Source organism: Mus musculus, chromosome 1, assembly GCF_000001635.26.
Source record: "Mus musculus strain C57BL/6J chromosome 1, GRCm38.p6 C57BL/6J".
Taxonomy (NCBI): domain Eukaryota; kingdom Metazoa; phylum Chordata; class Mammalia; order Rodentia; family Muridae; genus Mus; species Mus musculus.
This window is the reverse complement of record NC_000067.6, coordinates 86,425,096-86,442,272: the sequence shown is the minus strand read 5'-3', so window position 1 is coordinate 86,442,272 and position 17,177 is coordinate 86,425,096. Positions and strand designations below refer to the sequence as shown.

The following is a 17,177-nucleotide window of genomic DNA, read 5'->3' as shown; positions in this document are numbered from 1 at the left end:
CGCACGTGCACCCAGACACGCGAGCGGCCTACAACTCCCAGGGCAGAAGGAAGGAAACGGTTGGACCGAAGGGAGGAAATGAAAGAGGCTCGTTAGGGCGCCACGGCTAGACACAGGAACCTCAGAGATGCGGGAGGCGGGGGTGGGGAGCCTTTGAAGAAGCGATTTTTAGTGCACCCCCCTCCACCCCCCAATTTTAGAGATGCCGGCTCCGGGCCTCCCACAGCGGGACGTGCCCAGTTCCCGCCTCCGGGCTAGAGTTTCCCTCTCGTGCCGGCCGCTGCCCAGCCTAGTCTGGTCTTGTAAATTTGGCTGAGATCTGGAGAGGCAGCGCCCCAACAACCACCCCTCCTCTCCCATAGAAAAGAAAAGTGTTGGTGTAAGATGGACCCGTTGACTCTCAAACCTTTTCCAATTTGGATTTTTTTTTTTTTTTAATGGAGGAACTGAACTCGGTGGTGGGAGGTGGCAGAGACTGGTCTCGGTTCATATATGTCCTCTTGTTTATTTGTGCTGCTGCCTCTGCCTATTATGGGGTGAGGGCGCTGGGCGGGGTGGGGGGTGAAGGAAGAAAGGGTCACACAACAGCACGTGGCTATGGTGGCCTAGAGTCTGCTTCTAGAAGCAGAGAAACCCATGATTTGCCTAAGTGAAGCTGCGTGTGTGTGTGTGTGTGTGTGTGTGTGTGTGTGTGTGTATAGGAGGAGGGTGTGTGTGTGTGTGTGCGCGCGCGCGCATGTAGGAGGAGGGTGTGTGCGTGTGTGTGTGTGTGTGTGTGTGTGTGTGTAGGAGGAGGGGGCGGTTCCTGGGAGGCAGAGGATATAGAAGTAGGAACTCAGGGCTTCAAAACATTTAATTAAAAAACAACTGGGTAGTGGTTCGTTATCTCAGACCTTGGGGTGCAGGGGGATCGAGGAATTCAAAGCCAGCCTTCCTGACAAAGCCTGAGCCTAGCTTAGGCTGCAAGAGACCTCGTCTTAAAAAACAAAACAAAACAAACAAACTCAACCCCCCCAAACTAATCAAATAACAAAAAGAGGCTGCAGTTGTTTTGCGGTCAGACTCCACTCTCGGGAAGACTGTCTGGTCAGTTCATGGTCCAGTACCACAGAAACAGACAGGTGCACCCGACCCCATCGGATCCAGCGAGTTGGTAATTTACTTGTGATCTTTGAAACTGACCTTCTTGGTGTTCTCTCCCCAAAGCCCCCCCCCCCCGTCTTTGAAACTGACCTAGCGTATCCCGTATTCTCATATTCGCTCTCTGTCTTTTGTCTCTGTCTCACGTACGCGCGCTCTCGTGCCTCCTGTGTAAACTAATTTTGTCCAGTCTCAAATTACTCATCAGTAAAATGGGTCCAGCGTTTATGGTACTGAAAGCGGGTGTCAGTTTTCCTTTGGCCCTGCTTTACCTCTCATTGGGACAGGGATCAATAATTCTCACTTCCATGGCTCTTCCCTGATCACTCCTCAAAGTCCTAGGGGCCGCCTCCTCCCCCATTCCGGTTTCTTCTGTGCAAGGGCGGGAGTGTGTTTGGCGTGGAGTTGCGGTTAGTGTAGCCAGTAGAAGGAAAGGCTAGGGGAGTAGCGCCCTCTGCTGGACAGTTATAGTAGGGTCTACTCAGTCCCTGAAGAGAGGCCAAAGCTAACCTCATGCGTGAATGCTGGAGGGCTTCAAGCACAGTAGGGCTCCATTGACCACGTCCCTTGTGCCTCGGTTTTCTCTCGAGCAGACCGAAAGAATGCTGGCTCCCCAGAGCAGCGTCACCAAGATCAGTGAACTTGCTATTTATAATGGGCTTTACAGTTTACAAAGGTTGCTGCCTCTGGGCGGGACGGCAATAAGACAGGGAATCATTTTGTCTTGTTCAGGGGTGGTTTGGATTCTACCGCCTTCATCCAGCTGTGTAACCAAGGCAACGTTCAAAACACTGAATAACCAGTAGGACAGGCGTCAGCCAATCAGAACAGAAAGAAACCCAGATCTCTGTACCTGCTCAAGTTCTGGACTAACGTCAGCCTTATTGATTCTGACTTCTCCAGTCTACTGTATGGGATTTAGATGGTAACAGTATCTAGGGCTTTTGAACACTAAATGCTTGTAATGGCTTGCCACAGTGTCAGACACACCTAAAGCACCTAGTAGGGTTTAGCCTAAGTGATTATGCCTCCTTTCTGTGAGTGGTGAGTCACTTCGGAGTCAGACTCAGGGTGATTGCCACTCTCGAGGGAGATTTGCCAGCTGATTCCACTGTGTGCGTTCAAGGCCCAACCTCTGCCTCCCCCACCCCTGCTTCACGCTGAGAACATCTCCCTGTTGCCCCAAACACCTCTGTAATTGAGCCTTTCCTCCTGATTCTGCTCCTGTCCCTCTCCTGCTTGGCTGTCCCTGCCCCCACCTCATCAGCTAGCCAGTCACTTCCCATAGCCCATCTCTCTCAGATAACTCTCCCAGGCTAGAAAGCTCAGAGCTATCTGGATTCTTGTATCCCTTTGGTTCTAAAAACAGCTGCCCTCCTCTGCTTGCCTGGATAAAATAGTTTCCTATCTGCCTGTGGCCTCTGGCCATCTGCCCATTCTCAGCACTTCTGCGGTATTCATCCCTCTACCTTGGAGGGAAGCCTTCAGCGCTTCCTGCTGGTAGATCCAACAGAATCATCACCGTTAACATTTCCTAGTTGCTCCTCGCAGTAACTCTGTAATAACCCTCCACTAAGTGAGTGCTATCTCAATGATTCATCCCAAGATTCTTTAGGTACCTCTGCCATTATCCACACTTTGTAGAGGACACAAGCTGGAAGCTTCAAGAGCTAAATAACTGGACCAGAGTCCCTCAGCTAGGAGGAGGCAAAGTCCTTCTCTCAAAAGACTCACCTGTCCTAATTCAGCTGTGGTGGACAGTCCCTGGTAGAGCCTCCTGGTGTTTCTTATAACCTCTAAGTCCAATTTTCACTGTATCCAAGGACTCCGTTTCAGCCCTTTGGTCCTCTGTCTGCGTCTTCCTTCCCATCCTTGTTTTAGCTTGGGATGTATCTTCTACTCCCAATCAAAATCTTGCTCTAGCTTAGCTCAAGGGCGACTTGCCTTTTGCCCCGATTCCTACATCTGTTGGACGGTGGTGGTTTTCTCTGGGGCCCTTGAGCAGCTCTGTCCTCCAGAGCCCCTGATGCTGCTTGGAGACAGGGTCTGTTGTAGTCTTGGCTGGCCTGGAACTCAGAGATCTTCTTGCCTCTTCTGAGTATTAAAGGCCTGTGCCACCATACCTGGGCTTCCACCTTGCTTTTGAGGCAATGTCTGTCTTGTTTTTGCCCCTGCCCTTTGGATGTGAGCTTTCCTTTGATGAGAGATACTGTACCACCTCCCATCTCCCAGCAGGAGGGCTGGAATTACAGATTCAAGCCACCCCATCCAGCTTTTTCTATGGGTTCTGGAGATCACACTTAGGTTGCCAAATGATTTTTACCAGCTGAATCATCTCCTTGGTCCCCTTCCTTTCTATGTGTTGGTGTTTTGCCTGCATGTCTATGCCTGTGTACCATATGGGTACCTGACTCCCACAGAGGCCAGAAGAGGGCATCAGATCCCATGAAACAAATGGAGTTTCAGACAGTTGCGAACCATCATGTATGCTGTACATGGAAACAGGGCCCTCTGGAAAAGCAGCCAGTGCTCTTAACTGCTGACCCATCTCTCTACCTCTTTTTTGTTTTTGAGATCGATGTCTGCAGTTGGTGTGGAATTTGCTATGTAGACCAGGCTGGCCTCAAACTCACAGAGATCCACCTTCCTCTCCCCCCTCCCCCCAAACTCTCCTCCCCCTCGGTGCTGGGATTAAAGGTGTTCACCACCAAGCCACCATGCCCTGCCCACCCCCGGCTTTTTCTCTTTTATTTTTCTTTCTGGTATAGGAGATCGTGTGGATTCCATGGCCTCACAGATGCCAGGCCAGTGTTCTACCACAGAGCTGTCTTTTCATCAAGCATGGGAGATTCTCGGGGCTCTTATAAGTGGTAGGATTCTGATCCAGTGATCTGGGTGGAGGCTGAGAGTCTTTGTTCCGTTGAGTCTCCCAGGCAGGGTCGATGGATCTGTGAAGACCACACTTTGAGAGGCACGGCTCTGGGTTTGCAGAAGCATAAATGTCAGCTGATGGGTCTGTTGACAGTGACTCAGCACAGGAGTATGCAGACATTAAATAAGCCCAAGGACTGGACTGTATAGATTTCAGCTCGAAGCAGCAGAGGTTGAAACCAACGGCCAAGCTCCCCAGCACTACCAGAAATGCTTCTGGATGTACTCTTGGGCCAAGCAGTGTGGACACAGTGATCTATCCAGGCTCTCTGCCTCAGCCCTTGCTGCTTTAAGTATCATCATCTCAGGGGCTGAGGGTGTGGCTCCTCGGCTAAGAGTATTTGCCTAGCATGTGGGAAGATTTCAAGAACTACTTAAAGTATGTCTGGCGGTGCTCACCCGTGATCCTAGCACTCAGGAGGTGGAGGCAGGAGGATTAAGAAGTTGAAGGTCAACCTTGACTACATAGTGATTTTTGAGGCTAGCCTGAGCTATGAGAAACACAAAATACCCTATTGTCTCGTATTTGGCCCATGGAGAGCTATCACATAGTTCTCAACTTCCCTCAGAATTTGGTCCCCACTTCCTTTAGAAGGGAAACTCCGTCCTTGAAGACTTTGCACCGTCTGGCCCCGCCTCAGTCATTTATTATTAAGCTCATCCCCCACTTACCCCTTGAGCCTTAAATTCAGTGCCTTTCTTCCCCTCTGAAAGGCTGTCATTGTACATTTTCAAGAAGTTCAGTGCCTAACCCCACCCTCACCCCCGTTGTTTTTTTTTTTTTGGGGGGGGGGGCAGATTGCTGCAGTGATACCTTTTATCTGATTCAAGCTTGGCCAGGAACAGCTAGTTTTTCATAGTCATGATCAAGTAGTCTGTGTTGTGTCTTCATTCCGTTTGATTTTGGGTTTTTTGTTTTTGTTTTTTTTGTTTTTTTGTTTTTTTGTTTTTAAATAGTACTCTCAGGTTCACTGTTACTGCCTTATCTTCGGGGCTGCTTTTTCCATGCCCCTCTGCAGTACTGAACTCCTCTTGGACGTGTACCTGTCCTACTATGCTTCACTATTTCCCACCTAGAACAGTTAGTACTCAGCACATAGCAGGCCTGTTCAGTGACTGTTACAGAATAGGTATTTGAAAAGGCAAGAGGTACTCAGAAGTGTCTAGGTAGGTAATCAGGGCTTCAAGGAGGTCATCTCTAAAAGGGGGGACAACACCTAACCAGAAGCAGCAGCCTCAGTAGGGAGTGTTTCTGGGGTTGGTCTTCCTGGAGGGCAGAAGAAGGTATCAGGGACTGGCAGAGGAGGGAGGACGGGACTGTGATACAGTCTATGGGAAGCACCAGAGACATCACGGACCTTTCTCATAGTCCTGAATTGAGACTGGATGTTTCTATACCCCTGAACAGCAGTCACTGGGCACACCCATGAAGGAGGTGTGACCTCAGGCAAGGCATTTTCCATCATTATCTATCTCCAGAGGGAGCCGATAGCCTAAGCCATCTATGGCCAACAGCTCTAGCAGGTAAGTCCCTCTTCAGTCTTGCAGAGGAATCAGATAGCATAGGATAGTGCCTATCATGTGGGATCTACCCAGGATGGGAGTATGCCGGGCCGGACGGGACCGGACTAAGAGGAAGATGAGCTCCCACCCCCACTCCCACCCCCACCCCAGGGTATGTGCAGAAGACCAGAGGGAAGAGTCAGATGAATCAGAAAGAGGACGATGGCCTTAGGAAGCTACAACCACATAAACATGTAGCCAAGGATGGTCTTGAATTTCTGGTCCTTCTGCTTCCATCTCCCAAGGGATGGAAATACTAGCATGTGTCACCACAATGCCTGGTTTTATGCAGTGCGGTAGACTGAACCCAGGGCTAATCCCTACCCTCTTTTATTTTTGCTAAGTCTCTGTTTGCTGGGTTCAAATGATTCTCTATCTTAGCCTCCTGAGATGGGACTACAAATGTATGCTATTACACCTTGCCTAAAACTATTTTTTTTTCCTAGACAAGGTTTCTCTATGTATCCCTAGCCATCCTGGAACTCTCTAGGTAGACCAGGCTGGCCTCAAGCTCAGAGATCCTTCTGCCTCTGCCTCCCGAGTGCTGGGATTAAAGGCATGCGCCACCATTGCCCAGCTCGAATAAAATTCTTTTTTTTTTCCCCGCCTAAAATTCTTAATCGTCTGTCTGAACAAGGAACCTTGGATTTTTTTTTTCTTTTGCATAAATTACATAGTCCTGTTCTCCAGCTCTGGATACTGAGTCAGGGCTGATCTCTGAGAAACTGTCAGGGTGACACTGTTAAGGGTGGGCATGGGCCCAGGTAGGCCTCAAGTTGTGTAACATGGGAGTAACAGTGCCCTTGTGTGTGTGTGAAGCCAGGATCGTGGTGAAGCTCCAACTAGAGGGAAAAAGATAACCCCAGTCTAACTGTTCCAGCCGCAGATCAGTCTGCCCTAGAAAGGCAGCCCAGAGGCCTCTCAGTGAAAGACAGCTACCTCCTGCTCTCAGAACCTCGTGCGTCTATGTCATACAGCAGCTACTGGCTGTTGAAAAGCAGCCAAGATGCCGGGAGTTTACAGAAACCAGTAGGACGGCTCCTGGAGCAGACTGAATAGCAGACAGTCTGGAAGTCAGAGCTAGGCCTATGAGGCTGAGGGTGTGGAGGGTGTAGGGTGTGGGGGTTGGAGGTTGGAGATGGTTGGTCCCTGAAGACAGATGGTGAGGGACCTGGATGAAAAGGCTGCCAGTGGTAGGGAGAAGCCTCGGAGAAGCTTGGATTACTGTGTAACCTAAACCAGAGACAATAGTCACGGCACGCTGAATATAGAGCCCCTGGCACCGACGGGCTTTGTCCGGCTTTAACGCCCATATTTGGGTCATTGCTTTATTTTTGCATGCCTGTTTTTCTGCTCCTGACATACTCACTTCCTCTCCAGACTCGAACCATATTCTTTCTCCTCTGACTGATGCTATCTGCCTCAGTTTACCGCGTACTTGGTACACCTGTAGTTCACCCGCAGTGGCCCAAACTGGGTTTATTTCGTACATGGTGAATCTTTTCTGGACCATCGTTTTATTTTCCCATGAAGGTTTCCAAGCTCTGTTAGCCCATCTGCTCACCAAGACGCCTCACTCAGGCACTGCCCAGTAGCCGAATACCAGAAACTGACAAGGGGTTCTGATTCTGGCAGCTTGAAAAGGGTAGAAATTGCCTTCTGGGAATGTCAATGCTGGGCACCTACTGAGCACCACCGATACTGGGTCCTGGCCAAGGTGGACGTGTGGACTGGGATGCCACAAACAGAAGCCTCTTTCTTCCAGGCTTTACGCAGGAGAGCGTTTAAAAACAGGACAAAGCCAGGCGGCCCAGGGGCCTCCCGGGCAGCGGGAGAAAAGCAGGGTGCAGGGAGCCAAGGCGGGGCGCTCCACGGGGGCGCAGACCCGCCCCGCCCGGCCTCGCAGCCTGAAAGGGCCTCTGTGTCGCGGCCACCGCCCGCCCGAGTCCCAGAGAGCGCTTCCTCAGCTGCGCCAGACCCCGGAGGCTCCGCCGCCCCTCTAGGGACAGACACAAATAGTTCCCAGCGCAGCTGTCCGGCCAGTTGCCTGGGGAACTAAACTCAATGGACTGACGTCACCCGGCCGTCGCGTAGCAACTGGAACAGACTCTGGAACGCCCCGGCGTTGAGGTCACGGTCGTCAAGGAGACGGCGGGGCGGGGCCTGGGCGGGGCTGCTGGGCCTCTGGTGGCCTGGCTCCAAGTTGGGAGCCTCCGAGTTTTGCGGGGTTGGGGGGCGGGGGTGGGGTGGGGGGAGCGGTGCCCCCTGGCCTGCCGCAGCCAGACAGCCTTGCCCTCGGCTGGCCCGGCCGGAGAAAGCTCTTTGTAGCCCGATGCGCCCAGCACTCAGATATTTTTCTGGCAGACAGAGCCTTTGTTGTCCTCACCCCATCTTACTGCCCAGTTTCTGTTCCAGCCTCGTTTCCTCACCAGGCCCCAGCCCGGGCTCCAGTTCTACTAAGGGGAGGCAGCACAGTGTTTTTCTTCTCCCTCCTCCCTGGTCACCCAGGAAATGCGGGCAATTGGCCACCAGCCTCGGGAGAAGAGACACAGGGCCCTGCTCCCTGCAATTTATCAAAGTCTTGTTTTTTCCTTCACCCCTGAGCCTGACTTAAAGCGTTTGTGCAAGTGACACCCACCTCCACAGCAGCTAAGCCAGGTTAGGCAAGTGGAGGAACAGGACTTTGTACTTATAATGCCGCCCCCCCCCCCCCCCCCCGTGTCTCTTCCACATCATGGCGGAATACAAAACCCTGAAACCAGGTGTGACAGACCCAGAACCTCTTGGCACCAGCCTTCCAGTTACTCTCCCAGGCTGGGGCACTCCTGTTTCTAGTTAGTCTTGTTCAAGTCCGGTTGAATTCATGTGTGGAGAGATATTTTTCCTCACCTATAGCTGCAGTTTGAAAGTATTAATACTAGAAGTTGGTAGACAACCTGTTTCCTCATTGGTTGACATATAAAATTCAGATGTAAAGTAATATTTTTTTTTAGTTCATGGAGTTGGGCAGAGCGATGAAGAAGATCCAAACGTCCTGTCTCCAAAGCACACTATCGAAGGAAAGCTGTGGGAGGGACTCACAAGCTTATGTGGTGTGGCTGGCATGCTCTAGGGTCCATGCGTGGGCTGCGCCTGGCCTTGGACCTACATCTGGTCCCATGTATGGCCCTGGTCCTGCTTGTGAGAAAGCTGATTTTTTTTTTGGGGGGGGGGGGCGTGTGTTTCAAGACAGAGTTTCGGTGTGTAGCCCTGGCTATCCTGGAACTCACTTTGTAGACCAGGCTGTCCTTGAACTCAGAAATCCGTCTGCCTCTGCCTCCCAAGTGCTGGGATTAAAGCTGTGTGCCACCACTGCCGGGCTAGGGAAAGGTGATTTTTGTCTGCTGAGGATCATTTCATGAGGAGGTGTGAAGGGTAAGATGCCACCTGTCTGCAGTGGGGGACATAGACATGAATACATATACACCTTGTAGCTGCTTGCAGGAAAAGCAGAATACGGTGGGAAGGGAGAGATCTAACCCATGAGAAGGGTGGTAACACCAGATGTTCCCATTATCCTTTCCTAGATCAATACAACTCACCAGTCCTGTTTTTGCCCAAAGTACATCATATGACACCAAGGTCACATCTACTGAAGGATCCTGATAAATACACAGCACAGGAAATCCCAAGAAGGAAGAAAGTTGACTTTGTGGGTTTGTTTTGTTTTGTGTGTTCTCTTGAGATAAAAGTTCCCGAGAGCCGAGGTTGGTCTGGAATTTGCTACGTAGAACAAGCTGGTCTTGAATTCTGGTGTCTCCTGCTCAGCTGCCCAAGTCCCAGAGTTCACCACTGCTAAATAGTGATTCAGTTTGTTTTCTGTTCTTCCAAGGGAAATCTGTAGAGACTAGACACCTGTTCTAGGTGCAGTTCTAGACTCTGGGGAGTCCACATCCATGGAGCCTGCTTGCTTCACTGTGATGTGAGGGCTAAGTTTGAGGACAAGCCTATTAGCTCAGGCTCCTTTTCTTAACAAAGCGAGACAAACGTAAGGCTGGAGGTGGTGGTGTCGCACACCCTTGATTCCAACTCACAGAAGGCACAGTCAGGCAGATCTCTGTGAGTTCAAGGCCAGCCTGGTGTACATAGCAGTTTCTGGTCAGCCAGGGCTGTGTAGTGAGACGTCACTCAACAGATAAATGACAGTGAGACTCCCATTGCCTGGTTGAATCCCAGTTACATATCCAAAGTCCCAACTCTAAATACCTTTATTTTTGGAGATTAAGTTTCTGGTAAATTGTAATTTTAGTGTGTTGGATTTTTGATGTTTTGGTTTTGTGTGTGCCTATGTTTCTTAAAATTAAAATTTTAAATTACTAGCCAGGCAGTGGTGGCACACGCCTTTAATCCCAGCACTTGGGAGGCAGAGGCAGGCAGATCTCTGAGTTCAAAGCCAGCCTGGTCTGCAGAGTGAGTTCCAGGACAGCCAGGGCTACACAGAGAAACCCTGTTTGAAAAACCTAAAAAAAAAAAAAAAAAAAAAAAAAAGTAAAATCTTAAAAGAAACAAACAAAAAATGCATTTTATATATTGTTTTTTTAAAAAGATTTATTTATTCATTATATGTAAGTACACTGTAGCTGTCCAGACACTCCAGAAGAGGGCGTCAGATCCCGTTACGGATGGTTGTGAGCCACCATGTGGTTGCTGGGATTTGAACTCCTGACCTTCGGAAGAGCAGTTGGGTGCTCTTACCCACTGAGCCATCTCACCAGCCCTTATATATTATTGTTGTGCATGTGTGTGTGTGTGTGTGTGTGTGTGTGTGTGTGTGTGTGTGTGTATGTGTGTGTGTGTTTCAGTGCTGGCACTTGCTTGTCACATATGTGGAAGTCAGAGGACATTTGAGTGTGTTCTCTTCTTCTGCCATATTGAGGCAGGGTCTCTCTTGTTGCTGTCGGGCTGTGAACTCCAGGTGAGCTGGCCTTTGAGTGGCTGTTCTGTGTCCACGCCCCGTGTCCTCCACAGGAGAGCTAGTATTTCAGACACGTGCCACTGCATGTGGCTATTTTATGTGGGGTCTGGAGATTCAGCTCAGGTATTCAGCTTTTTAGGCAAGCACCTTTATCCACAGAGCCAACTTACAGCTCCTGATTTGATGTTTTTGAGGCAGGCTCTCCTGGAATCCAGGGTGGCCTTGAACAGGATGGCTATGTTACAGCCAAGGGGAGCTGTGAGATTCTGATCTCTTTGTCTTTGCCTCCTGAGTGTGGGGATACCCAGGATGCGCTATCAGTTATTAATCACAGTATCTCAGTGAGGTAAAGAGGAGGTTTGCTTCAGTTAGGGTTCCTGTTTTCATGATGAGACACTGGGTTTATTTGTCCTACACTTCCACATCATAAGTTTATTATTAAAGTCAGAGCCAGAACTCAAGTAAAGCAGGGACCCAGGAGCAGGAACATACAGAGACTAGGGTGCTACTTACTGGCTCGATTTCCATGGAATCCCGTTGTTTTCTTATAGAACCTAGGACCACCATCCCAGGGGAGACCCCACCCACAATGCACTGGGCCCTTTCCCATCAATCACCAATTAAGAAAATGTTCTACAGGCCTGCCTATAGCTGATTTTTATGGAGATGTTTTCTCAATTGAATTTCCTTCCTTCCAGATGACTCTAGACTGTCTTGTTGTCATAACACTAGCCAGTACAAGATCTGTCTTACAGTTGAAGAAAATTAAATCAGGAGATATGAAAACCCTGTCCTAAGAGCAAGACTGTACTCTGTTTGGTTTTAGACTTGGGTTTATCCTGGCTCTTCCACCAAATCCCACATCTTGACCTGGATGGCCCGTTTGAAAGACTCTGGCCTAAAGCAGTCTGTGTCTCTGAGCACCGACAGCCTTAGCTGTTTGGCTGCCGTGACTCCTATTGGAGAGTCTACGACCCTTTGTCTCTATTAAGGTGTGTGTGTGTGTGTGTGTGTGTGTGTGTGTGTGTACCACATGTGTACCTGGTGCCTAAGGAGACCAGAAAAGGACTGGCGATACAGATGTTTTTTAAGCTATGATGTGAGTGCTGGGACTTGAACCCTGATCTTTGGGAAGAGACGCCAATGCTCTTAACTGCTGAGCCATCTCTCCAGCCCCAAGGCAACTCTTATAAAGGACAACATTTAATTGGGGCTGGCTTACTGGTTCTGAAGTTCAGTCCATTATCATCATGGTGGTAAACATGGCAGTGTCAAGGCATGCTTGGCGCTGGAGGAACTGAGAGTCCTACATCTTGTTCTAGCTAGAAGACTAGCTTCCTGGCAGCTGGAAGAAGAGTCTCAAAGCCCACCCCCAAAGTGACACACTTCCTTCAACAAGGCCACACCTCCTAATAGTGCCACTCCCTGGGCTAAGCATAGTCAAACCACCACACTGGGCTATCTCAGGCTTCCCTGTTTCTCTTTTAAGTGTCAAGGATTGAATCTGGACTCTGCTGGTGTGGAGCAGTTCTGTCATGTCTCCAGCAGAGGGCGCATTCTGCATTCTTCAGAACTCAAGAAGCTCAAGTGTAGCAGACCTGAGAAACTGGGCTACCCTTTGAAGAGGAGAGATGCAGTCTTTCAGTTCAATAATTAAAGGTCTATTTAAAAAGCCATGTTCATTTTAGCTTTATTATTTCTGTGCTTTTGTGTGGATTCAGACATGTGTGCTACACTCCTAGCCCAAACTTCCAGTTTTTCTTTTTTTGACTTGTCAAGCCAGGGTTTCTTTAGTTCTGTCTTAGAACTGGACCTGTAGGCCAAGCTGGCCTCAAACTCAGAGATCCACTTGCCTCTGCCCTCTCTAGTGCTCAGATTAAAGTCCTGTGCTACCACCAGCCAGCCCATTTCTCTCCCTCCCCCTCCCATTTTTCTCCCTTTTCTTCCCCCTCCTCCTTTTCCCCCTCCCCCTCCTCCTCCCTTCTCCTCCTCCTCTTCCTGCTCCTCTTTGTATGTGTGTGCAGGCACGTGTGCATATATGGTGGAGGCCAGAGGTGAACTTCACATGTCATTCCTCAGGACTTGTTTTTTAAATATATAATTTTAACTTTGTGCTCATTGGTAGTTTGCTGCTTGTATGTCCATGTAAGGGTGTCAGAAACCCTGTAACTGGAGTCACAGACGGTGTGAGCAGTCATGTGGGTGCTAGGAATTGAACCCAGATCCTCTGGAAGAGCAGCCAGTGTTCATGACCATTGAGCTATCTCTCCAACCCCAACTTACTTTTTATTTTCTTTTGACAAAGTCTCACTATGTAGCTCTGGCTAGAAATTTACTGTGTAGACCAGGTTGACCTCAAACTCACAGAGAGATGCCTGTCTCTGCCTCCTGGGTGCTGCTCTTAAAGGTGTGGACCACCACAACCTGCTCATTTTGGTTTTAAGGCAGGGTCTCTCATTGGCCTGCCTAAGAAGCCCCAGGGATCCTTCTGTCTCCATCCAGTGCTGGAATTACAAGCATTCACTACCACACTCTGTTACAGCAGAGTCCCGACGCAAGTCCTCAAGTTTATAAGCCCTATTCTTTTCTTTACCTGGGCTGAATTTATTTATTTATTTAGGTTTTTCGAGACAGGGTTTCTCTTTATAACCCTGGAACTCAGAAATCTACCTGCCTCTGCTTCCCGAGTGCTGGGATTAAAGGCATGCACCGCCACGCCTGGCTTGGATTTATTTTTATAAATTTTTAATTTATTTATTAGTGTGTGTGTGTGTGTGTGTGTGTGTGTGTGTGTGTGTAATTTGAAAGGGCTGGTTTTCTCCTACTGGAGATGCTAGAGATTAAGCTCAGATTGCCAGCCTTACTTGCTGAGCCATTTTGTTAGCCCTTGGGCTGGCTTTGAACTTCTGAAGTTCTTCTGTCTTCACCTTCCAGGCCTTGGAATTACAGTAATATACAAGTAGCCCGGCATGGTGGCACACATCTTTAATTCCAGCACTTGGGAGGCAGAGACAGGTGGATATCTGTAAATTCAAGGCCAGCCTGGTATAGCAAACTCCAGGCCAAGGCAAGGCAACATAATGAGACCCTGTCTCAAAGAAACAACAACAACAACAAAGAACCCATAAAACAAAGACAAAAAAACAAAACAAAACAAAACAAAAAACAAGAAGAAATGTAGAGGCCTTGCCCTGGAGAAGCCAGGAGAGTTAAACACAGTTTATGTCTAACTGGAATGATGCAGTTTTACAGCCTGGTGATCCTTTGCTGTTTGATGAGACAAGCTCTGCCCGTATCTCCCAGAGTTTATGTTTGTACTTATCCCAGGCCCTTTCCCCTAAATCTCCATCGCATTTAGACCACAAGCTCATTCTTAGGAGGGATGTCACTTGTGTTTCACAACAGCCTAAGTGACAGCTGTGTTCTGTTAGGGCCAGCCTAAGTGTGTGCGCATCCCTCCTGTGAGGCCTGATATTGTACCCTCTACCCCCAAACCCTCTCCTACCTTCCAAAACCTCAATCGGTAGCTTGGGCATGGGGCTGAGCAACAGGCAGGTACATGTCCTCGGTTTACCTGTGGGCCCCATCGGTCCTTTTACCCTGTTGTCCCACTGCATGGATAAGGGCAGAGCTTAGAAAATAAACGCTTGTGGTTATTTACTGAAAGGCAGGGGACAGTTACCTAGTGCAGGGTTGGGGAAGAAGTAGGGGGCTTGCTGGTCTAGTTACCACTGGGGCCAGTGCGGGCCCAGCGTGAGGTGAGATGATGGGCCAGGTAGCGCATAGCTGAACGGATGCCTTCCATAGTCCGTCTCTCCACAGACTCCAGCAGGTGCGTGACAGAGTGCAGGGCTGAGCCAGTTCCAGACATCACCCCAGAGGAGAAAGCTGACCTGGCGCTGCGCAAGAGGCTGGCGACAGTCCGCAGGCGGGGACCCTCGTCTTGTAGCCGGTCAGCTGGAGAGCTGCAGCCCGAGGCCAGAATGCCCACAGCCACACCCATGCGTGTGGCTGTGTCTGACCACACCAGGATGTCTGTGAGGGAGCTGATGGAGCCCTCTCCACAACCCAGCAGGCTGGTCATGGAGCGCATGTAGTCGTTCTCCACATCAGGTCTATACAGATTGGGGTCCAGAAGGTTCCTGCCCAGGGCCACCTGGTAGAAATCTGGAGAGTGGGGTGGGCTGCCACCTGGGGAGCCTGGGTCAGGTGGATCCGGTGGGATACCTGAGTCAGCAGCTGAATCCTCACTGGTCAGCCCTGGCGATCTAGCTTTGCTCCCAGGGTTCAAGGCCTTGAACCCTTCAGCTTCCTGCTTGGCCGAGTTGGTGGTAGGCGTGGGTTCTGGGTCGCGACCACTGGTATCGGAAGGGGGTGGGTCAGCAGCTCCCACCGAAGTCTGGACATGTTCAGGCAGGTTAGATAGCACGTCAGCATTTGGAACTAATACTGGCTGCCCTTCTGGAACATTCGGGTTTCCCAGTGTCTTTTCCTGGGTCTGGGAGTCACTCGGGGAAACCGTCCGGCTCCGACTTGTACGGTTGTTTTCAGCTAGCCTGTCCCACACTGGGTTCTGGAAACCCACAAACACTTGCAGGATACCTGGGTCTTGGGGCAGCAAAGATGTGGTCTCTTCAGGATTGTCCTGGCCCTGATGTGGAATATCTGGGCTCTCATCTTTGACTGCAGAAGTTGCTGTATCTGTGGAGATGGCTGGCTCTACATCTTGCCCTATGGAGGTGTCCATCTGCATGGAGGGCTGATCTTTATTCTGTCCCACAGAAGTGGCAATCTGCAAAGATGCCTGGTCTTCATCCTGTCCCATCAAGGTGGCAGTCTGTATGGAGGCCTGATCTTTATTCTGTCCCACAGAAGTGACAATCTGCAAAAATGCCTGGTCTTCATCTTGTCCCATCAAGGTGGCAGTCTGTATGGAGGCCTGGTCTTTATCCTGCTCAAAAACTGTGTTAATCTGCATGTACGCCTGGTCTACATTTTTCTCCGTGATGGTGGAAATCTGCTTGGAGAGCAGGTCCTCATCTTGTCTCATGAAGGTATCAGTCCGAATGAAGTCCTGCTCTTCATTTTGCTCTGTGGTGATGGCTTTCGCCTCAGAGGTTTGATCTACATCATGTTCAGCTAGCACTTCGTCGATGTCTCCTGGTGGGACGTCATCGGGCAGGGAGTCTGGTCCTTCGGACTCTCCGGGTAAATCTGCAGAGTTTTCATCAGCTGTGTTGTCCGAGGAGGCCTCGGGAAGATCATGTGTAGAACTGCTGCTGGCTTCAGGGTCTTCCAAGGGCTCAGCGGTCATCTATGCCCCCTGCTACTTATGGTGGTTGGGAAGGAGTGGCTTGGCCCTGCTAGGCTCAGTTGTCCAGGTGGTGAGGTCACAGCAGGTTGTGGGCAGCTGATGATGTCACAGGTACTTGTAGAGCAAGGGTCCTGAATGTCCTGAGTCTGCTGAGTGGCTGTCCTGGCGAGCTGACTATAGGTGGTGTTGCATAGCCAGAGTAGTGGGTACAGAGGAAATGAAGAATAACTGTCTTGGTTTAAGATGGAGATACGTAGGTAGGTGCAGATGCAGCCGCAGGGCTGTGAGTGGTTTCGGGAACTGTACTTTGGGGCATGATACAGGAAGGTAATGCTGAGTTTGAATTAGTAGGTTTTAAACTTATTTTGGGGACAGGGGATCAGTGCTCTTGTTATGTAGTTGAGGCTGGTCTCCCACTCTGATCTTCCTGTCTTAGCCTCTCAAGAGCTAGGATTACAGACATTTGTTATACCAGGTTATCCCTCCCACCATCTCTCTATTCTATTGGGCTACTTCAGGACCCCAATTTCTTTCTTTCAGGCCGGTCTTTCTTTGGTAATTTTTCTAGCAATGAGGAGGAATAGTGGAGGCCAGGGCCTGGGCGGCATCTAGGCTGGCTATCCTTAGTGCTAGAGTTAACCTTTTGACACAGGACAATCTACCTGCTCATCTGGGCTGGGAGGGCAGGGCACCACTAATGGGTACAGACTCCAGGGCAATCCTAAGAAGAGCTTGGTCCCCAGATAACCCCACTGTATGAAGAAGGTAGCCGGGGACTGGGTTTGGCTGAGTGTAGCGCACTTGCCCAGCATGCTCTGGTTCCATCCCCAGCATTGGAGTGGATGGTTCTATTTGTGTGTTTGTGCTCACCCTAGTTGCCAGGTTAGGTGTAGTTCCTGCTCCTGGGGATAAGAGGAGATGCAACCATCTGATGATGCCCCTAGGGACCCCAGCATCCCTAGGGAGAACTGGGTCTATGTTTATATCTTCTCTCCTAGGGGCAAGGCTGTGGGTCCATGACTGCCCCACTGCTAGGCACAGCCTCTTGGGGAAGCGGAACGCTGGGAGTTTGACTGCCTTTATTCCATGCCACCGCCACTGTGACTGCTGCCGGGGCTGAGACACCTCCCGGGTGGGAAAAAGCTGGAGTTGGTTCAGGGGTCCCTGGGCCTGCAACGAGGCCTGGGCCGTGGGGTTCTCAGACTCTTAGACATCCGCTGGGAGTTTCAGCAGAGCAGAAAACAGAGTCGGGCTGTGGGCTGGGGACAGTGTCTA

At 50.2% G+C, this 17,177-nt stretch overlaps 1 protein-coding gene and 1 long non-coding RNA gene across 2 annotated transcripts; one reads left to right on the top strand and one right to left on the bottom strand.

The window, feature by feature from the left end:
- Positions 1-747: 747 nt before the first annotated feature.
- On the top strand, positions 748-12,262 carry Gm32700. Its single transcript, XR_387214.2, has 2 exons — positions 748-1,153; positions 12,078-12,262. It is a non-coding gene; the product is annotated as a predicted gene, 32700 (long non-coding RNA).
- Positions 12,263-14,223: 1,961 nt separating this feature from the next.
- On the bottom strand, positions 14,224-15,944 carry Tex44 (testis expressed 44). The gene has a single exon (NM_027966.1). The coding sequence runs from the start codon at positions 15,900-15,902 to the stop codon at positions 14,310-14,312; it is 1,593 nt and encodes a 530-aa protein (NP_082242.1). The 5' UTR covers positions 15,903-15,944; the 3' UTR covers positions 14,224-14,309.
- Between the last annotated feature and the right edge of the window lie 1,233 nt (positions 15,945-17,177).